Below are 17849 nucleotides of genomic sequence, written 5' to 3' on the forward strand. Positions count from 1 at the left end.
CTGTGTGTATGCACACGTGTGGATGTGTGTGTCTATGTGTAACCCACAGTGTGTGTGTGTGTGTGTGTGTCTGCGTGTGCACATGCACATCTGTTTTTATGTGTATGTGCGTGGATATGCACACCTGTAAATTGTGCTTGTGTGCAATATACGTGTGTGCTTTTGTGCATGTGTATGTATGGGGAAGCCATATGACCCCTGGCATTCCAGACCAGTCAGGCCCGAGCAGCCACAGCTGGCCTGCACCTGCCCTCCTCTGGCAGCAAGGGGCCACCCTGTTTGCTGGAGTCTCCTGGCTCCCTTGGCCCCCGGTTCCCTTCTACAGCTGCTTCCCCTACCTTTGAGCTCCGAGACCACTTGACCCAAGACCCTGGAGAAGCCCCATTCTGCACTGCTGCAGCCACGCACAAGTCCCACCACTGCCCAGCCACTTGTGGATCTGCAGCAGAGGGTGTGGCCGTCTGTGTTGTTTCATGTTTTATTTTGGAAATTTCCATTGTGCACAGACACAGGGAGCCCACATGCCTGCCCCCGTCATTGACAAGGATCAGATCACTCCTTCCCCACTCTCTATCTATGGCCCAGAACACTTTGAAACAAATGCCAGACATCATATTGTTCTATCTACAAAAACCCCATCGTGAAGCCAAGATGACGACTTTGACAAATGCAGGTCCCCAGACGATTCCCACACCCTCGCCAGAGCCGTCAGCAGGCACCAGGCTCGCACGCTTGAGGTCTCCACTGTCTGGCTGGTTTCCTGAAAAGCAGCACAGCCACTGGCCACAGGCTGCGGGGGAAAGAGATCGGGCCTAACTCCTGTCTTCCATTTCAAAAAGCAATTTCCTTGATTGAACTGGAACCAGAGGAGTCTGACCCGGGTCAGAACCCTACTTGCGATTTCAGCCCAAGCACTGGGTCTGCCAAGTGATTGCCAGCCCCCTGGGCAGCTGCCTCCCCACTGCAGCAGGTGACTGCCCGCCTCCTCATGGTGAGACCATCTGCTCTGGCCTGTTGTCATCTCAAGGAAAACCAGGACACTGCGGTGACGGTACCTCTTTCTTCTCACGTAGGCTGTGCCTTTCAGCTTGGTGCACTGATGCCTGTCAATCTCCCTTCAATCTCCTGTCAGATTCGGGTGTGACTTCGGTTTCTCTCTCCATTTTTGTTTTTAAACTGGGGATTGAACCAGAGACACTTAACCACTGAGCCACGTCCCCAATCCTTTTTAATATTTTATTTAGAGACAGGGTCTCATGGAGTTGCTGAGGCTGGCTTTGAACTCATGATCCTTCTGCCTCAGCCTCCCGAGCCACTGGGATGACTTGCTTCTTGGCAAGACCATGGCCTAAGTGGCATGCCCTTCCACCAGGAGCCACTGGATGACCATGACTGACAGCCTCTAAGAGGACCTGCCATGATTCCTGCCCCTGGTTTTTTTTGGTACCAGGGATTGAACTCAGGGGCATTCAACCACTGAGCCACATCCCCAGCCCCCTGCCCACCTTGAGGGGATGGACTTACCAGACCACTTACAAATAGAATACATGGTGAAAAAATAAAGGACACTTGGTACTTGTGAGGTTGAATTGGGGAGAGTGGCATCTGTCACTCACTGAGGGAGTGCGTGACCACAGAGCTGACCTCTGAGGGACGAAGTGGCAGGGAGCTAAGAGCAGCCTCTGGACAAGAACCAGGGAGACTTGAGGTCCTCTGTCCAGCTGCCCATCAGGGGCAGAGTCGGGGTGAGCTGGAAGCAGGTCCTCCCAGCTGAGCCTTCAGAAGACACAGTAGCCTTGGCCAACAGCTGGGGCAGAGGTGGGATCCCAGGCCCCTGGCCCACAGAGACTGGGAGCTGACCCCTGCTTGTTTCGGGGTGATCTTTGTGAGCAACAGTAACAGACAATGCACAGCTGATACAGCAGATGACCATTCCACATGGTGGACAGGACAGCACACCCTCATTCTCTCTTCCTTCTCCCACTGACCGCTGAAGCTCATGGGAAAGAGGTTCAGACTGTGTGGTCACACCAGGGGATAGTTTATACAGGAAAGCTGGATCAAGTCTGGATTCTTTCCCTTTATTTACAAGCTTCTGACCACGAGCAGCTTCCCTTGCAAGCATCTTCCACGGATCCATGAATCCAGACATCTTTGCTTTCCAGTGCATTAAGTATCTCTGCCAATATTCATGTCGCCCCTCTTTCCAGTGACCGTTACTCGAGTGGACCCCGAGTCCCTGTGGTGTGGCCCTCACGGTCTGGATGGCCATTCTGTTCCTCAGAGGACGAGACGTGCCAGGCCCCTTTCCACTCCCCCTAGCCCCCTCACAGCTCCTCTTCTCTGAGGAGCCCCCCTCTCCAGGACAGCCAGCAGGTAGACGTGGCCTGGCCTGTGTGAGTCACTGTGCCTTAGGTTGCATCTGGACCACCCCAGATCCAAGGCTGGGTCCAGGCACAGCCGTGTGAGAGGCAGTTCCTGGAAGCGCCTGACCTCCAGGTCCTGACCTGCCCACTGATGGAGTCACAATTGGATGGCACGGTTGGGAGGTGGACACTGTGGGGTGGAACCTGGTTAGAGGAAGTGGGTTACTGGGGGCATGACCTTGCGGCTGCATCCTGTCCCCGTGCCTTCCTCCACCCACTGCTTCCTGGCTGCCATGAGCTGAGCAGAGCCCTAGGCCCTCCCCTCCATGACCGACTCTCCCCTCAGACCCAAAGCCTCGAGGGAGTGGGCCAGCCATGGCCAGGACCTCTGGACAGGAGACAAGCCAGCACTCTCCTCCTTCAGGAATTCTGTCACAGCGATGCAGGACGGACCATCACATGGTGGGTCTCGTGAGTGGACAGAACCGAGTCACTCTCTGAAGATAAGACACATTTCCACTCAAACCCAGAACCACGGTTCCTTCTGGACCGGACCAGCCCCTAGGCCACGCCCACAGCAGTGCCAAGTGCCCTGCCTACCCACACAGCCCGGAATCCGCTCTGCTGTCCACAGCAGGCTCACTGAGAAGGGCTTCAGGTTCGCCAGCGTATTTTCAGGGAGGTTGGGTTACGTAGCTGTAGGGACAACACAGTGCCTTAGACTTCCCTGGAAAACCATCGTTGAAAGCTGGACAGTGATCGTGTGGCCAGAGGACTAGTCTGCGGGAGGCCGGGGCTACCTCGCCACCCCACGTGCAGGTCCTTGGCTTCCATATGCTTTGGATGCTAACAACTCCTGTTCAGACTTAGTTGGATTTGGTGATCGCACAAATATTTACACGATTGCGAAGCCAGACTCACAAACCCAGGCCCAAGCTCCACGCCTCCATCCCTCCCGACCGCCCACTTGCCGTCTCCGACCTGGGACGCCGTCTGCCTCACCCACAGCTGCATGCGCCTGGCTGGGTGCCCTGGGCATGGCCTGGGAAGCCTGTGGCAGGTGGACGCCCTCCCCACCCCGGGGAACTGGGGCGCAAGCCCTGTCCCCCCACTGTCTGCTAGACTCAGGGCGTCGGGCAGGGGCTTGGAGGGCCTCAGAAGTCCTTGAGCAGTGCCAGAGGAGGCTTCTCTCTGAGGGCCCATCCAAGGGACAGAGGCCAGGACCCTGGTGACAGGGACCCTGTGACCACGAGAGCCTGTCTTCCCACCCTGCCCCCCACACCCTCTCCTGTGAACCGTCGGTTCCCACGACTGTCAATCAACCCCATCTTGCCCAGTCTCAGAGGCTGTGTCTGGGCTGGAGGCTCTGGGCAGGGAGGGACGGCCAGAACCCAGCACCGTTTCCAAGGGTTGAGGACCACCTGCCCGAGAGTCCTGGCACGGGACAGACGCGCCACCCCAGGCCACTCCAGGCCACCCCAGGCAGCCGGCCTGGAGCCAGCGAGGGCAGAGGCCACTGTCCTGGTAAGGAGCAGCCAGTCCGTCACAGATACGCTGGGGCTTCTGCTGCTGGGTGGTCACGGTATGTCTGAAGCAGGGCAAAGTGGTGGCCACTCTCTCCCCGCCAGACAGAGCTGGCCTTCAAGCTTCTGCCCAGCAGGCCGCGGGGCCCTTCAGGCTCTGGAGCAGGGGAATGGCCCTGGAGAGGGGCTCCCGGTGGGTGTTCTCTGCTGGGAAAGGACCTTGTGGCCAGGGTGGGTGGCCGGCAGTTGGAGGGCCGTGGGAGGCGTCCTTCCCAGGATGGGGCTGGCTGGGGGCCAGCGGCCAGCCTTCCAGTCAGAGAAAGCCTCAGCCTCGAAAGGGGAAGGAGGCTGGGGGTGGTGAGCAGCCGGAGGCAGGGAGAGGGAGGGGGCAGGAGCCTGCGTCACTGCAGGGAACGCTCCGCCAGGCAGCAGCCAGGCGAGGCCACGCCTGGGAGGCCACAGGACCGGCCACAGGAGCTGTCCAGGGGTGAGTGAGCTCTGGTGAGGGCCAGAGTCAGGGGTCAGGCCTGCCCGCACCTGCCCTCAGTGGGGCCTCCCTGCTACAAGCTGCGGTCTCCGAGGGCGGGGACAGCACACCTCTGATGGCCAGATCTCTGTGCAGTGCCAGAGGCCAGGGCACCGAGGGGCAGAGACCCGAGGCCCCAGAGGATGGAGGCTATCTTTGTCTTGGGACAGAGGCCTGGCCTTCACGGCAGGAGGCTGAGTCCACAGGGCTCCTGGGAAAGGGGGCACCAGGGGAGGGAAGGCCATGGTGTACCAACAACCCCAGGCCCCTGGCTCCCTCAGGACCCCTCAGATCCCCTCTCAGGACCCCCCAAAGACCCCCTCAGCTCCCCCTCAGCTCCCCGTCAGGACCCCCTGAGCTCCCTCTCAGGACCCCCTCAGAACCCCCTTATCTCCCCCTCAACTTCCCCTCAGCTCCCCCTCAGCTCACCCTTCAGGAGCCCTCAGGACCTTCTCAGATCCCCTCAGGACCCCCTCAGGGTCCCCTCAGCTCCCTTCAGGACCCCCTTGTTTCCCCTCAGCTCCCCTCATGACACCCTCAGGGTCCCCTCAGGATGTCCTTAGCTGCCCCTCTTGGCTCCCTCTGTGTGTCCTCGAACTCCCAGGACCCTTTCAGGATCTTCTCAGGACCCCCTCAAGACCCTGCGGTCCCCACAGTGTCTCTTGCTACCGGTGGTGGCCTGTCCTCCTGCCCGGCTCTCTGGTGGTGGAAGCCTGCCAGGGGAGGGTCATGGCTGGCAGGGCCTGGGCGCCTGCAGTCAGCTCAGGTGCCGGCAAGACGGTGGGCTGCGGGGTGCACCTGGTCCCCCGGCTGGGGCTGGGGCAGAGGGAGCCAGAGCTGCCCAGGGCAGAGCACGTCACCCCGCCTGGGCCCAGGAGCCCTTCAGAGGACCACGGGGCTCTGCTGGAACAGGGTGGCCCGGGTGGCATGGTGCTGGGGTCAAGGCCGAGGTTGAGCCAGACCCGCAGGCTCAGTGGCTTCTTGGAGTGCCAAGGTGGGAGGCAGGGAGTGGACCAGGGGTGGGCAGGGGCCTCATGTCCTTCCTTTGCCATTTGCTGTGGCCTGCTGGCGTGGCCATCTGGGGCCAGTGCAAATGGAAAACCAGTGCGTGGTGTTGCGACCACACCAGGGTGGGCAGTGGGAGCGGGCAGCCGGCCTGTGGCAGCTGAACTTGCCATCACACAGAGAGAGCATGGCGCCATCGGCCAAGGGTCTCAAGCCACAGAATGACCTCTGTCCAGGGGCAGATGATAGAGAAATGGCCACTGGCCACTCAATCTCCTTCTCCCTACCTCCACGCAGAGGAGGCCTTGGCCTTCCTGGCCACTACCACCCAAACCTCTCCTGCAGCGAGTCCCCTCTGCCAGGGCCTTAGAGGTTGGAGCACCTGGGGCCTACAGGGTGCATGAAGGTGGCCCTCATGCAATGGATCCCAGGTCACATGGGAAGCCCTGGGCATGGCCACCAAGGGACTTGGCACACGGCAAGTCGCAGGGTGAGGTAGCTTCTGGTCCTGCAGTGGCCCGCCGCTGCCTCTCCTGCCGGTCCCCCACCAGGGCCACCTGTCTGCTGTGCATCTGAAGGCTTTGTCCTCCAGATCCTCCACACACTCATCCCCTGTTTGCAGAATTTCATTGAATTATGGAGAATTTCAAATCCACCCCAAAGAAGAGAGCAGAGGAGAGGCCCTGGGTGGCCACAGGGCCCTGCTCAGCCCAGCACGTCCAGGTGGTGCCATCTTTCTGGGCCTCAGGGGGACTTCCCCAGGTGGCTCCTTGGCATTCAGGCAAGGCCCACCAGGCTCCCAGGTCGGAGGCTGGAGGACAGAGTGGCCTGGTTGACAACCAGCCAGAGAGGGACTGCGGCCTGGGGAACACCCAGCTGGCCCCAAGGGATGATGTGGGGATGGACAGCAGAGGTCAGGAGGTGTCACCAAGAGCAGGGCACCTCTAAGGGGTTGGGTCCAGGGTGGGAGGGAAGGAGGGGGCCAGGGGTGGGCAGGGGCCTCTTTGCCCTCCTGTCGGAGAGAAGGGGTAGGGTCTGAGTGCTGGGGCACCCTGACCAGCAGAAGCGGGAGTGGGGGTGCCGAGGTAGGTGCAGGAGCCTCCCCCGTGCCCCTGGCTCTCCTGTGAGGGGCCGTGGCCTGCAGGAGCCAAGGGAGGAGTGGAGGGGAGGAGAGAAGCTGGGCCAGAGGGTGTGGACAGGGCGCCCAGCCCCGACCCGGGGGTTGGTGTCCCACCCCGCAGCACAGTGACATCATAGGCAGGGAGCAGGGCCTCAGGGCTGAGGTGTTTCCCAGACCGCGTTCTGCGAGGAGGGGAACAGAAAGCGCTGACACAGACCTGGAGCTGGCCCACAGCCCCTCTCCCTCCGGCTCTCCTGGAGGCCACGGTGCTGAGCCCAGTCTCCCGGGCAGGGCAGCACTAAGGGCTCCCAAGCCGACAGCCGTTGAGGCAAAATAACACTTATCCTGCTGGGTCCTGACCGGCTCCGAACCCCAGGACAAGATGGAAAACGGGGAGGAATTCAGTGGCCGTTTGGCCCAAACTATGAAGGCCACGGATCTGGACAGAAAGCCGGACGGGTCCATGTGGGTCAGCTCCAGGGTGCAGGCTTAGGTGGCCCCGGGGCTTTGGGAAGGCAGTTCCTGTTTTCACTCACCTGAGCCGGGCTCTAGGGCGGCCGTGGGAGGAGAGGCTGAGCAGGGAAGGAAGAGAGAGCCTGGGGCTTCCAGTTCCACAGGGGCCATTGCAAAACCGGGGCGGACCACACAGCGCCAGCGCTTCAGAGAGGCAGGGACAGTGCTACCACCGACTGCCCCTTGGCACCACCCTGGCTGGGGCTCTGGAGGTGGTCACAGGTGCCAACCTCAGGGCAGGCCCAGGCCTACTACAGTCCTCTGCTGGGTCCTCACTCTTTCCAGATCTGGCTCCCGGTGCCCTGTTTCCTAGAGGGACCCAGGTGTCCAGGGGCTGAGGCAGCTCAGGAGGGCACCATCCTGCAGCTTCCTACGGGGCACTCTAGGTTCCAGGGCGGGGGTCTGGATGGCCCCTGACTGCCCGGCACCCTTGTGCTCAGAGAGTGGACCAGAGCAGGGGCAGGGAGGTGTTCTTTTGACCACAGCCACACAGGTGTAGATGGGGGCCAGATTCAGAGAGAGAGTGCTGCCTGGGAGTGGGGGCTGCAGAGCGGTGGAGCTGGGCAGTGCCCCTGGACTAGCATGGAGTCCTCCACAGAGGGCCTGGTGTGACTGTGGCCTGAGGCTGCCCAGCAGGGGAGATAACGGGCCTGTCCTGACCTGGAACAGGGGACTTCCCCAGCAGGAGTCAGCCCTTTGGGACCCCCAGGAATCAGGGGCTTCTGAGTGAAGGGCCCAGGCAACTCCAGCCTCCACAGGTGGCCCAGGCAGCAGCGCTAGGTGGCCAGCACCGGAAAGGGCCCACTGGAAGCCCCGGCTGCTCTGCAGGGACTGGCCTGGGTAGAAGTGGAGACAGGTGGGGGCCTGGGAGGCAGGAAGGGGGCAGGCGGGGATGGTGGCCAGGAACCCCAGCCTGTGTCCGTCTCCAAATGAACAGGGTCTTCCCAGGGCCACCTGCTCTCCAGGGCCCTGCTGGGGAGGAGTGCAGGGTGGGCTTCACCCAGCAGAGGGCTGTCCTGGGAAGGGGAGGGCAGTGCCCAGCAGACACGCAGCAACATGGCTTCTTGACCTGCAGAGGTGGAGAATCCTCTGTCCTGTGGTTCCAGGCTAAGTGGCATGGTGGGGACTGGACCCTGCTGGCAGCACCTTCTGCTGACCCAGAGGGCAGATCCTGTGCCAGAGTTTGGGATGGGCAAAGTCAGGGTGGGACAAACCAAGCAAGATTCAGGCAAGCAGGGGACCCCCGCCCTGCTGAGCCTCAAGGCCAAGGTAGGTTCCCAGGCCATGCACAAAGGGGACCAGGAAGGGGCCCCAGTGACTACTGGGGACCTGGGTCTGGAGGGACAGTGGAGAAGAGGTTCATGCCCAGGCCAGCGACTTCCTTCCTCTGGGCAAGGAGCCTGCTGGACCAGGAGGCTGGAGCACTGCTCTGGACCTGCAGGCCCTTCCCTGGCTTCTGCTGGTGGCCGTAGAGTGGGGGCAGCAGCAGGGTGTGGCGGGGAGACAAGTTGTCCAAGCCCTTGCTGGTCTTGGAGGAGCTGTGGTCAGAGGCCTGGGGCCAAGCTGGGCCAAGGTCCCTGCTCCGAGGTGCGTGGGGTTGGGGAGGTGGTCTGCAAGGAGGGTGGCTCCCCCAGCCCAGCTCCAAGTGCAGAGCTGCAGGAGAGAAGGCCCACCAGGGCCTGCAGAGCCAGGGGCCTGCACAGGCCTCCCGGGGGGGGGGGGCTGGGCTTGCACAGAGGCAGGAGTGGCCGACATGGGTCTCCCTGTGGGACTGGGCCCGCCTATCCCATCTCCACACGAGCCTAGGTAGGGCTGCCCCCAGGCAGGAGTATGTGACGCAACCACATGGTGTGAGCCTGGACTGGCGTCCCCCACTGCCCCTGCCAGGAAACAGGACGTGGGGAGCCGTCCTCTGACCTCAGGCACTGAGGTGGCACAGGCAGAAGTGACATGAGCTGGGGACGGGGAGCCTCCGAGGGTGGGGGCTGCCGCTGGTTCTGCTCTTTCAGAGTTGTTTCCAGAACAGTCTTGGGCATGGGTGGCCAAAGTCCCACTTTCCTCCCATACAGCTGTCCTCTGCCCACCATGCTGCAACCTCGGGCTGGGGCTGGCAGAGACCGTGAGAGCCCCTGCCACTCCTGCTCCGTGCTCTGCAGTGTCCAGGACACCCAGCCCAGGACTGGCCACGGCAGCCCAGTCCCCCACTCTGCTTCTCAGGCAGCCCCTGGGCTGGCTTCTGCAGTGCAGGGTCAGAGGCTGAGCTGGGTGCCACCACCGACAGCAGGCGGTACTGACATGGCTGGAGGCCTTCAGTGGGACAGGCTGTCAGGGCCTCAGCCTGGTGTGGCTGTGATGGGGCCTGGGCTCCTCAAGGAAGGGCCTTTGGAGGAGCTCGCTGGAGATGCTTGCATCTGGGCGGTGGGCTGTCCTCTGATGGAGTGGGGTGCCCGTGTGGCGAGCAAGTACAGAATGACTCAGGGGTCTCTTAGGGCCTGGGCCTCTGAGAACTGCGGTGAGGGTAGTAACTGGCATTTACCGGTGGCACAGAGAAGCACCTGAGCCCTGAACCCTCCAGCTGAGCCGTAGGCTTTGGGAGGCTCCTTCTCTACCCTGAGCCATTTCTGTGTGGGGTCAGCTCTGCAGCACCTACAAGGCCTCAGGCCTCCATGGTGCCCTGCCCAGGCAACAGGGGCCTAGGAGGGGGCCGTGGTTCCCCCCAGACAGGAGGAGGGCCGGGAGGGGGCCGTGGTTCCCCCAGACAGGAGGAGGGCCGGGAGGGGGCCGTGGGTCCCCCCAGACAGGAGGAGGGCCGGGAGGGGGCCGTGGGTCCCCCCAGACAGGAGGAGGGCCGGGAGGGGGCCGTGGTTCCCCCCAGACAGGAGGAGGGCCGGGAGGGGGCCGTGGTTCCCCCCAGACAGGAGGAGGGCCGGGAGGGGGCCGTGGGTCCCCCCAGACAGGAGGAGGGCCGGGAGGGGGCCGTAGGTCCCCCCAGACAGGAGGAGGGCAGGGAGGGGGCCGTGGGTCCCCCCAGACAGGAGGAGGGCCGGGAGGGGGCCATGGTTCCCCCAGACAGGAGGAGGGCCGGGAGGGGGCCGTGGGTCCCCCCAGACAGGAGGAGGGCAGGGAGGGGGCCGTAGGTCCCCCCAGACAGGAGGAGGGCAGGGAGGGGGCCGTGGGTCCCCCCAGACAGGAGGAGGGCAGGGAGGGGGCCGTGGGTCCTCCCAGACAGGACCAGGGCCGGGAGGGGGCTGTGGGTCCCCCCAGACAGGGGGAGGCCTGGGAGGGGGTCATGGCATGGTAGGGCCTCCCTCTGCGACCACTACCTCCCCGCCTGATGGTCATAGCTGAATCAAGGGGGAGAGGGTCCTGCCCACACCAGCCCCACCCTGGGCAGGAAGTCTCAGCGCCTCAGTCACCGTTTCCCAGCCCGTGGCAGCTTCTCCGAGAGCCTGCTGTGTGTATGCAGACGGGAGGGCCCCGAGGGAGGAGACCTGCTCCGCTGAGCCGCTGGGCCCTGGACACAGCTCTGTGCTGGGCTGGGGCAGGCACGTGCTGGCTGTAGCCGGCCCCCAGGACTTCACCCCCCGAACTGTTTGGAAGGCACCCAAAGGTGTGCCATCCTTTGGGTGGAAGCCAGAGTCCTGTGAGTGGGTGCTCCGCCCAGGCCTCCTGTGCCTGGGGACTTGGCAAAAATGGGCTGTCCTTCCCAGTGATCCAGGGCTGCATCACTGCCAATGGGAAATTTAAAGACTGGGCTCAGATTTTTTTTAAAAAGCTTCCCAACAAAATGCTGGGCTGTCTGAGGCTAACCTAAAATGAAAGCCCGGGGTAGACATGAGGACATCAGAGAGGAGCCAGGCCAGGACCCACACCCTCACCCCTCCACAGGCAGGCTCTGCCACAGCCAGCTTCTACCTCTCCCCAGCCAGCAGGCTGGGCAGCAGCGTGGGGCCTGGACCTGGCGTCCTCCCCACACAGGCCTGGGCCCCTCATGGCTGAGAGGTTATGCGACTCAGAATGGGTTCTCGGGACTCTGGGATTCTGGGGACAGTGAAGAGAACATCTGGGTGGCCTGGGTCTCGTAGAGAAAGGTGGCCAGGAAGGGGTGTCCCAGTGGTTGGGGCCAGGAGGTCCTGGGGGACCTGGGAGCTGGCCTGGTTCAGGGTCCCTCCGTGGGCCTCAGTATGGGGATGGCAGGAGGGAGGAGGGAAGAGAGAGCCCTGAGGGGCCCAGCAGCCACCTGGGGCAGGGCGCAGACTTCACCTGCTGGCAGATGCCCCATTATACTCCAGTAGCCGTGGGATCCGCTGGGGACCAGGAGGAGCTTCCTGGCTGCGGTGGGATCTGTGCCTGCTTCCCTAATGCACTGTGGGCGGGGAGGGTCCCTGGGGACCCCAGGCAGCTCCAGGGAGCCAACCAGCCTGCAATCACGGGGTTGGCTGCTCCTCCCTCCTGCGTGGAGAGGGCCCCTAATTCCCCCTGTAGCAGACAGGCCAGCCTGGGTCTGGCTGTCCTCAGGGGACGGGGTGCCAGAGGCGGCCCCTGCCCCACCCAGGTCCTTCCTGGTACCCGGCGAGGAGGCAGAGGTGAGGTGTGTGGCCTGGGGGTTTGGGCTCTGGGTGATGGCCATTCCTTCTGGCTGACCACAGCAGTGCTATGCACCAAGGTCAGCGCCTCTCACAGTGGGGCAGCTGAGACTAGCCAGCTGGGGAGGTGAGGCCCAGGACCCAGGTCCCTCACTGTGCTGACTCCCGCTCCTGGGCACGAGACCTCTGCCAAGTCCATGTGGACTGAGCCTGGGGGCTGGGCTGGGCCCTCCTGGGCTGCCCTGTAGAGCATGGGCCAGGGAGCGAGGGACCACAGTGGACGGTGGAGTGGAGGGCTCCACCCCTGAGCAGCAAGGCAGGGAGGGACAGGGCTGCCCTCAGAGTTCAAGGAGTGGACACCCTGACCCCAGATGTGGGTTGGGCTGGAGCCTCAGGGGGATCCAGGAAGGACCTCTGGACCTCGGGCCTGGGGGTCAGTACTCATAGGGAGGTGGAGCATTCTGGGGGGCCATTGCTGGGTGCGGACAGGTCCAGGGAGGGGCAGGTGTGGTGCCAGGAGTGGCAGCAATGTTGCCTTGGCCCTGTTCTGGGGCCCTGACTTGGGACCTGAGGCCAGCAGGTGGGGCCACTGTGTCTCCCTGTGGGACCTTGGCACTGGTGGGCCTGGGCTTCCTGTCTAGCACCTGAGGTCCTAGAGGGCTTGGGTTCTGGAGGGTAGGGCCTGGGTGCTGGGCTGTGGACTCCAGCTCCCCCTGCCTCCCTGTGCCCAGCCCCAGGCTGGTCCCAGGAGGGGAGAGCTCTGGAGATGGGAAGGGGAATCTGTCCGTCTCTGCCACCTTGGGCCTGTACAGCGGGCAGGGCTTAGTCCTTGAGGTGACTTTTGGGTGTGTGGGCATGGGTCAGGACTCACCTTCACCTGAATCCCTGCCCAAGGGGCAGCAGGCCATGGGGTTGGGCAGGGCCTCATTCCCTGGGGTCCTTCCTTCTGCCCACGCTGACCTCCTGTCCCTCCTGCAGCCCCAGGACCATGAACAGCACTTGCAGCACCGTCTCCTGGCCCTCTGGGCTCAAGCACGTCTTTGTCACCTACTCAGGCACGCTGATGGTGCTGGGCCTGCTGCTCAACGGCCTGGCGCTCTGGGTGTTCTGCCGCCGCATGCGGCAGTGGACGGAGACCCGCGTCTACATGACCAACCTGGCCGTGGCCGACCTCTGCCTGCTCTGCTCCCTGCCCTTCATGCTCTTCTCCCTGCAGCACACCTCAGACACCCCGCTGTGCCAGCTCTCGCAGGGAATCTACCTGGCCAACAGGTACATGAGCATCAGCCTGGTCACGGCCATCTCCGTGGACCGTTACGTGGCCGTGCGGCACCCGCTGCGTGCCCGAGGGCTGCGCTCCCCGCGGCAGGCTGCGGTGGTGTGTGCAGCGCTCTGGGTCCTGGTCCTAGGCTCCCTGGTGATCCGCTGGCGCCTGGGGCTGCAGGAGGGCGGCTTCTGCTTCCGGAACTACGCCCGGCATGACTTCGGCACCACCACTTTCTCACTACTGGGCTTCTACCTGCCCCTGGCCGTGCTGGTGTTCTGCTCTCTGCAGGTGGTGACTGCGCTGGCCCGGAGGCCAGCCTCCGAAGCCGGCCAGGTGGAGGCCACCCGCAGGGCTGCCCGCATGGTCTGGGCCAACCTGGTGGTGTTTGTAGTCTGCTTCCTGCCGCTGCACGTGGTGCTGACGGTGCAGGTGGCCACGGGCCTGTCCTCCTGTGCAGAGCGCAAGGCCTTCAGCCGGGCCCTCTCCGTCACCAGCAGGCTCTCGGACGCCAACTGCTGCCTGGATGCCATCTGCTACTATTACATGGCCAAGGAGTTCCAGGAGGCCTCCGCGCTGCCCACGCCCGCCGGCACCAAGGCCCACAAGAGCCAGGACTCTCTGAGCCTCACCCTCACCTAGCGGGCACTCACTGTGGGCCAGGTCTCAGGGCTCTGGGAGGGGCAGCTTGCCAGGGCACCTGGGGCCAGCGTGGAGCCCCGAGACAGACCCTGGCCTCACCCTGGTCTGTGGGCCCTCTAGGAGGCCAGTGGAAGGGCTGGACCCAGGTTTGCCGAGCCTCGGTGGCTTCGCTGCTATCCTGGGAAGGGACAGGGACAGCAGCCAGAGGATGACTCCTGAGGGGGTCAACCCCGAGGACCCTGGGACAGGGACACACAGCTATCACTAGAGCTGACTCCTTGGGGCACCGGGTGGGGCCCTGACAGCCTTCTTCTGTGGACCCCCTGGGCTGCTGCAGGCTGGCAGGGCCCTTTGTCCGCTGCTGCAGGCTGGCAGGGCCCTCTGTCACTCTCACCCAGTCCTCACCCTGGGTGGGGCTGCAGTGGCCTGGGTGTCTCCCTCCTTCCCACTCTTTCTCCCAGGCCCCTGCCCCTCTGCTGAGCCTGGTCTTTCTGGGGCTTGGCGGCCCTGGGGGCTCTTAGGACATGCTGAAGCCCTCCCAAGGCGCCAGGCCCTGGCTCCGCCCCCCACTCCCCTGCAAATGCCACCCAGCGCTTGCTGCCTGATGGACACCCACCCCTCCCTCCCACTGCTCCCTGCAGCCTCTGAGGGGACCTCAGGCAGCCTTGGCTCCAGGCCTGTGGGGTGCGGCCTGCAGCGAGGTCTTGAGGCCCTTTATGGAGGTGGGGCTCAGCCACTCCCAGCAGAGCATCCGCCAGCACCCGGAGCTGCTGCCCAGGCCCAGGGCCACCCATCCCCACGCGCCCTAGCTTGTTACCACCTGCCAGTCTGCCTCGGACACTCCCGAGCCCCATGCCTGCACTGGGCAGGGCCAGGTCACACTGTCCTGGGCAGTGTCAGGTGAGCAGGGCAGGGACAGTGCTGGGCAGCTGGCAAGGCCCTGTCCTGCACTGTCCCCCCTTCCCGCCTGCCGTTTCCTGCTGCAGGTAGCCCTGCCTGTGCCCAGAACAGCACCACCAGCTTCCCTGGGGTGGGGCCCACCACGTCCACTCCATGGCCTCACCCTGCCTTGGGCTGGGCTCCCCAGACCCCTTGGTTCCTCCAGAATGCTTCCCAGCCCTCACAGAAACCCCACCCTCTGGACATGTATCCCTGCCCACCGGGTGGGCAGTTTCCCTGACCTGACCCCCTCCACCCTGACCCCAGACTTACACTTCCAAGAGGCAGGAGGTCCACTGAGGGTCTTGCCCTAGGCTGGGAGTCTCCAGCCTGGCCAGTGGGGCCGAGGCATCTGCAGGCCCCCTGTTCTGCCTCTTGCCAGGACTGGGGATCCCGGGGGACAGGCGGACCAGGCTGCAGGCTCAGCTCAGGGAACCCAGGATGGCAAAGAGCTTCAGGGAGGGGCCAGGTGGCAGGGCTTCCAAGAGCCCAGTCCTGAGCGAGGCCAGCAGGGCCACCATGCACAGGCCTGGGCTGTCCCCCCAGTCACCAGCTGTGCCCATGGGCTCTGACCACCAGAGCAGAGGGAAGGACAGCACCCGAGAGGGAGCGTGTGGGCCTCTGTTGTGGCCAGGCTCCCCGCCTGGGTCCCGTCTTGCTGGACACATGGCCCTCCTTGGCTTCCTTGCCCACACAGGGAGATTGGGGGATGGGGTTCTCCAGCTGCTGCACCCCTCAACCCAGCCTTGGCTTGGGGATGTAGAGCCAAAGCTGCCCGTGTGGATGCCATCTCACCCTGGAGCAGCCCCTCTGACCTTGGGCAGCAGGGTGACCCCAGGGCCCTGACCACTGGGTGAGCCAGCTCCTGGCGTGGGCAGAAGGCAGTTAGCTGGCTGCCCTCGTCTCTTGCCCCCAAGGCCTGCCTGTGCCTGGTATCAGCCTGACCTTGGCCCAAGCCATTGGGAGATGATTCAACACACTCACTGAGCAGGCCCCCGGCCTCCACCCTATGTCCTGCTGTGCACAAGCAGGGGAAAGGAGAGGAGCCTACTGCCCAGCACTGCTGGCCAGGCTGAGGGAGTGCCCCTCAGGTCCAGGTCTGCTCCCCTGGGGTGGTGGCCAGGACGACTTCAGGCTCCATTGCCTGGACCCATCCCGGGCCCACCTCAGATCTGGCTTCCTGGCACTCAGTGCTGACGCCTGGGCTCCCAGGTCTGGGGCAGCGTCCTGCGCCGAGGGCAGAGTGTGCTCAGGACCCCTGTCCTTCCAGCCTGTGGGGGAGCAGGCCTCCGGGTGACTCCCAGGCCCGAAGGGGTGGGCACACGTTTCCCTTCCTCCTGCCTCTCTCTCCAGGAGGCCCCCAAGTGACCTGCCAGCAGGCGAGGCCTCGTCTCTGTGGCCACAGGGCAGCAAGCCCAGGTCCCCGCGTGCATGACATCAGTCCTGGGGTGGGACGCGTGCAGCCCGACCCAGGCTCACCCTCTCACCGCCAGGTTGCCTGGCGGAGGCTCTGCCTGGCGGTTGGAGGGAGATCTCCAGAGGTTTCAGGTCCCGGGAATCGCCTGCTGAGGACTGGCTCTGGGACCTGGGACTGAGAACACAGGGCCGTGGGACTGCAGCACCCTGGGCACCCAGTGGTGATCCTTCCGGTAGCCTGTCCCCTGGGGGTGCCGCCAGCCCTAGTCCTCCTGAGGGCACTTGTCCCCGGCAGTGTCTGCAGTGCCACCTGCTCCACCCAGGGTCCCGCGGAGGAGGACATGGGGCACACCATCTGCTGAGAGGACCAGAGGAGTGCGTGTGGAGGACAGGGTCTGAGCACGTGTGGGGCAGGGAGAGGACAGGCATCCTGCAGGGGCAGGAGGAGCCTGGGCCAGTGCCCGCAGTGGACGGCAAGGAGTGGTCCTGCCCACGGGCCAGGAGGGACCTCTGTGGGGGCACCCTGCTCTAGCTTGCCGTCTTTGTCATGGGCATTTTGTAAAACTGCTGATGGCTACTGGGACCCAAAGCCTAGGAGGTGGGCTGGGCCCCTGCGGCCCCCCCCACCCCCGTGTTCCCCTGCCCCTCTGCTGGGCCGTCGGGAGCAGCCAGGAACAGCCAGCTGTGCCGTGGGCTTTCACGGTGGGAACGCTGCTTCCCAGAGGCCGTCTGCAGATGGTCGCCCGTGTCTGGACCGGAGTCAGCTCCTGCTGTCCCCATGGAGGGCGAGTGTGGAACCCTAAGTGGACAGCCACGGGCAGCAGGTTAGCAGAACCAGCCGACTGAGTCCCCAGAGCAGGCCCAGCAGGGCTGCGTCAGACACCAGGAACCTTTCCCAGCTCTCCTTCAGAACTGGGCCTGCTGCCCTGGGAGCGCCAAAGCAGACGGGGGTTCAGGAGCCGGGGGCGCCCCCCCTTTACAGAAAGAGGCAGCAGTAGGAGGCCCTGAACTGAGACTGCCATCTTGGGTCTGGCCACCGACGGTCCGCCTCGCTCTCTGGTCCAAATGGAACTTTTCACCACAGCCTGAGCTCCCACCCACCCTGACCCCCGCACGGCCCCTGGGGGCAGCACCAGCTCCTGCCTCAGCCCAGCCACCTGCAGCCAGCTCCCAGGCCAGAGGGCACTGAGGTGGCGGTGCAGAGCCCCCAGGACCCCCTCTGGTGAGTGCGGCTTTGTTGGCAGAGCCAGAGCGCCTCGGCAGAGCGTCTGGTCACTTAAGCCTAGGACTGGGGCCGAGCTGCAAGGAGAGGCATCTAGGGCCAAGAGCCAGCCACCGACAGGCAGCCCCGAGAGGTGTCTCCAGGAAGCGCTGTTCATCGGGCCAGGGCCCAGGACTGGGGGGCTGTCCGCAGGGGAGCAGAGAGGGGAGGTGGGCTGCGCCGGTAGTGGGCCTCCAGGACCTCTGAGCTCTGTGTCCTGGGCCCACAGACACCCGTCGCCCCTGGCGAGCTGCTGGCCAGGGGCTGGTGACCTCCTAGCTGGGGACAATCGGGCCCGTCGTTCAGGTCTGCACCTTGGTGGGTGAAGAGGTGGCAGGACTGCAGCAGGGAGGTCTCGTGACCTCCAGGACGCTTGCCCAGGCAGGCGCCTGTAGGGCCTAAAGCTCAGTGGCAGGTGGCGGACGAGGACCTGGTGGCAGATGTCTCCAGGCCCTGAGAAGCCACTGGACCTGGCACGGCCTGGCCAGGTGAGCTTCTGGCTGCAGAGGGGTGCGACCTGGAGGTGAGGATGGAAGGGAGCAGGTAGCTAGGGTGCTGGTGGAGGTGTGCAGAGGGGGTCCTGAGGGCCCCGGCGCCAGGGAGCCCGTGTTGCTTCTGCAGGGGGTCCTGGGGGCTGCATCCTCCTTGTGTCCATGGCCCCTGGGGCCTCCACTCCCAGGCTCACAAG

The 17849-nt window shown here is 64.2% G+C and overlaps 1 protein-coding gene across 5 annotated transcripts in view; it reads left to right on the forward strand.

Moving 5' to 3' along the window:
* The window catches only part of GPR35 (G protein-coupled receptor 35), a 26278-nt gene extending 11536 nt beyond the window's left edge, over window positions 1-14742 (forward strand). Inside the window, exons 1-2 of one of the 5 annotated variants that reach the window (XM_081262007.1) lie at window positions 2400-3890; window positions 12618-14742. In XM_081262007.1, coding sequence (XP_081118133.1) covers window positions 12628-13545 — 918 coding nt within the window. In that variant the 5' untranslated portion in view covers window positions 2400-3890; window positions 12618-12627 and the 3' untranslated portion in view covers window positions 13546-14742. Of the gene's footprint in view, window positions 1-2399; window positions 3891-4353; window positions 4377-10309; window positions 11645-12617 lie in introns of those variants that run through there. The other 4 variants (XM_081262003.1, XM_081262004.1, XM_081262006.1 and 1 more) reach the window with 4 other exon arrangements.
* Window positions 14743-17849: the final 3107 nt, after the last annotated feature.

Source organism: Spermophilus citellus (assembly GCF_964194105.1).
Source record: "Spermophilus citellus genome assembly, chromosome: 11".
NCBI classification, from domain to species: Eukaryota; Metazoa; Chordata; class Mammalia; order Rodentia; family Sciuridae; genus Spermophilus; species Spermophilus citellus.